The 3,609-nt window shown below is 44.9% G+C and overlaps 1 protein-coding gene across 1 annotated transcript in view; it reads right to left on the reverse strand.

Annotated features, from left to right (window-relative positions):
• The window catches only part of LOC139640121 (dynamin-1-like), a gene marked incomplete at both ends in the record, with an annotated part of 8,456 nt that extends 4,997 nt beyond the window's left edge, over nucleotides 1-3,459 (reverse strand). Inside the window, 4 exons of the mRNA XM_071514289.1 lie at nucleotides 1,115-1,275; nucleotides 1,934-2,032; nucleotides 2,256-2,459; nucleotides 3,310-3,459. Coding sequence (XP_071370390.1) covers nucleotides 1,115-1,275; nucleotides 1,934-2,032; nucleotides 2,256-2,459; nucleotides 3,310-3,459 — 614 coding nt within the window. The remainder of the gene's footprint in view (nucleotides 1-1,114; nucleotides 1,276-1,933; nucleotides 2,033-2,255; nucleotides 2,460-3,309) is intronic.
• Nucleotides 3,460-3,609: the final 150 nt, after the last annotated feature.

Genomic DNA, 3,609 nt, shown 5'->3' on the forward strand with positions numbered 1-3,609 from the left:
TAACTTCAACAGTTACCTTGTAGTCCAAATGTTTAAGTGGTGATATATAATTATTTTTCCTTTTTTCTCCTCTTTCATCATCATGTAGGATTTCTTTTAAATATCTGTATTGTATTGTACCTATTATCTTTTTGAACCTTTCAGTGTTGGTGTTGTATTAATAAGGAAAGCATTCCAAATAAACCGTCTGGCTTCTTACTTCCATTTCTCAAATATTGTCTTTTTCTATGTGCTTTTGGTCTTTATATATAAACTGTGCTAATAAATAAAACTAAAAGTCAACCAGCAAATGAAATGACTACAGTTATAATATTTGGATGATGTAACATGTGTAGAAAAACCATGGACATTCTGTAAAACACACTCATTTCTCACAGTACTGACAGCAGAGCCACTACAGGATTAACCTGATCCTGGTTGTTAGCCTGGTCTGGAGCAGGCTAGCTGCAGAGACTAAATCACCATGGTTACTTGTCCGGGATAAACTTGGCCTGCTTTCGTGCAACCGACTTGAGGCTAAGTTTATCCAGGATAACCAATATTTCCAGGCTTAATCCCTTATCCTGGTTTTGTGCAATACCCCTCTGGACTCCACTGGAAGTCTAAATCTGATGTCAGGTCAGTTTCGGGTTCAAAGCTCACACTGTGTGTTATGGAGCAAAACGTTTCCTGGGCTGAACGCTGTGAACAGGTTTGTACAGAAGCCCACTGAGGACACACAGAACATTCACACAGTCTATTTATGCTGTTCTCCTGTCATAAGGAGTTCATTTCCTTTGTTTTCTCCAGATATCCAGTTATGTCTCATCTCACTTTGTTTTCCCAAAGTAAAAAATGATGTCATCATCTCCTGAGAGTTTCTGCTCTGACATCCTGAAGGAAAGCAGATTTATTGTTATTATTATTATTCAAAACCCAAATGTTGTCGATCTGTCAGAGTTCAGGATGTTCAGGCAGGAACAAGATTAAATATTCATGATGTCAGGAAACACTTTGGTTTTCTCCAGATAAAGAGTGTGTGTGTGTGTGTGTGTGTGTGTGTGTGTGTGTGTGTGTGTGTGTGTGTGTGTGTGTGTGTGTGTGTGTGTGTGTGTGTGTGTGTGTGTGTGTGCACCTGGTTCAGGGCCTTCTGCAGGTAGGCGGTGCCCATGCGGTCGGCCAGGTGTCTGTAGGACGGGTGCGACAGGAAGAACTTCCTCTCCGCCCCGAGCGCCGCGTTGATGTCCTTCCTGCCGTCGATGTCCTTCTGACTGCGGTTCACCACGCCGATGTAGCCTGCACACACACACACACACACACACACACACACACACACACACACACACACACACACACACACACACACACACACACACACACACACACACACACACACACACACACACACACACACACACACACACACACACACACACACACACACACACACACACACACACACAAAGTGTTTGTTCTCAGAAGCTGACACATTCTGCAGCTGATTTAGTTCCTTCAAAGTAAAAGTCCCCCTGCTCCTTCAAAGTAAAAGTCCTTTATGAGATGGTGATTCGGTATTTTGTCCAACACCTACAGGTAGAAATATGTGTGTCGACTTCTAAGGGGTTACTGTCTGTCTGTCTGTCTGCCTGTCTGTCTGTCTGCCTGCCTGTCTGTCTCCTGTCTGTCTGTCTGCCTGTCTGTCTGTCTTTCCATCTGTCTGTCTGTCTGTCTGTCTCTCTCCTGTCTGTCTGTCTCTCTCCTGTCTGTCTCTCTCCTGTCTGTCTGTCTCTCTTTTGTCTGTCTCTCTCCTGTCTGTCTCTCTCCTGTCTGTCTGTCTCTCTCCTGTCTGTCTCTCTCTCCTGTCTGTCTCTCTCTCCTGTCTGTCTGTCTTTCCTGTCTGTCTGTCTCTCTCCTGTCTGTCTCTCTCCTGTCTGTCTCTCTCCTGTCTGTCTACCTCTGCGGAGTGGCAGCAGTTTGTTCTCCAGAATGTCTCTGGCGTCGGTTCCTTCATCCATCAGATCCAGTTTGGTGATCACACCGATCGTCCTGAGACCTGCACACACACACACACACACACACACACACACACACACACACAGAGACACGCACACACACACACACACACACACACACACACACACACACACACACACACACACACACACACACACACACACACACACACACACACACACAGGATATATGTTTAGATGTAGACAGAGGAAACAGAAGGTTCAGATATAGATGTAGAGGATGTAGAAGGGACAGAGCGTGACCTTGGGGGTCGACCTCCTTGGCGATCTTCAGAGCGTCAGAGTTGGCGAGGTCGGAGTTGGCGGGGGAGACAGCCAATAGGAGACAGTTATCCTTCGTCACAAACTGCAGCAGCATGTCTCTGATCTGCTGCTCGATGTCCGCCGGCTGGTCGCCCACCGGGACCTTCGTCATGCCGGGCAGGTCCACCAGGGTGAGGTTCAGCACTGAGGGGGCGGCGGCATCATCATCATCATCATCACCACCATCATCATCATCATCATCATCATCATCATCATCACCATCATCATCATCATTACCATCATCACCATCATCATCATCATCATCATCATCATCATCATCATCACCATCATCATCATCATTACCATCATCACCATCATCATCATCATCATCATCATCAGCATCATCATCACCATCATCATCATCATTACCATCATCATCACCATCATCATCATCATCACCATCAGCATCATCATCACCATCATCATCATCATTACCATCATCATCACCATCACCATCATCATCACCATCATCATCATTACCATCAGCATCATCATCATCATCATCATCATCATCATCATCACCATCAGCATCACCATCACCATCATCAACACCATCATCATCATTACCATCAGCATCATCATCATCATCATCATCATCATCATCATCACCATCTTCATCTGTATGTGTGTTTTGTCTGTCTGTTCTGTCTGTCAGTCTGAATTCATCATGGAGTTGATTCTTCACCAAACTTCCATCTTGACAAAGTGGAAACTTCACTGGAGGCAAATTCACTGAAAACTGAATCCAGAATCAAGTGATTTAGATCAGTCAGCAGTCTGAGTCCAGCTTCAGTCTGGATCTGGATCTGGATCCATTCAGACTGCAGCAGCTTCTTCACTAACTGATCCAACCTGCAGACTGAAGAGTTTCCTCATGAGACTGAACTGAGTGTCTAAAGTGCTGTGTGTGTGTGTGTGTGTGTGTGTGTGTGTGTGTGTGTGTGTGTGTGTGTGTGTGTGTGTGTGTGTGTGTGTGTGTGTGTGTGTGTGTTACCGTTGGGTGAATACACTCTCAGGTTGATGGGGACTGGACTGATTCCTTTGTTCTGCCCGGTGATCCGGTCGGTCTCCGCCTCGATCTCCAGACGGACCTCATCGAAGTCTGTGAACTTTTTCCCTTTACAGTGCAGGAACTCTGCATATTCTGATCAATAATAATCAATCATATTAATAAACTAATAAACTTCCCTTTACAGTGCAGGAACTCTGCATATTCTGATCAATAATAATCAATCATATTAATAAACTAATAAACTTCCCTTTACAGTGCAGGAACTCTGCATATTCTGATCAA

Source organism: Centroberyx affinis, unplaced genomic scaffold (genome assembly GCF_046629955.1).
Source record: "Centroberyx affinis isolate AG114_WGS23_722 - 3 ecotype Tasmania unplaced genomic scaffold, CSIRO-AGI_Caff_v1 ptg008386l_1, whole genome shotgun sequence".
NCBI classification, from domain to species: Eukaryota; Metazoa; Chordata; class Actinopteri; order Beryciformes; family Berycidae; genus Centroberyx; species Centroberyx affinis.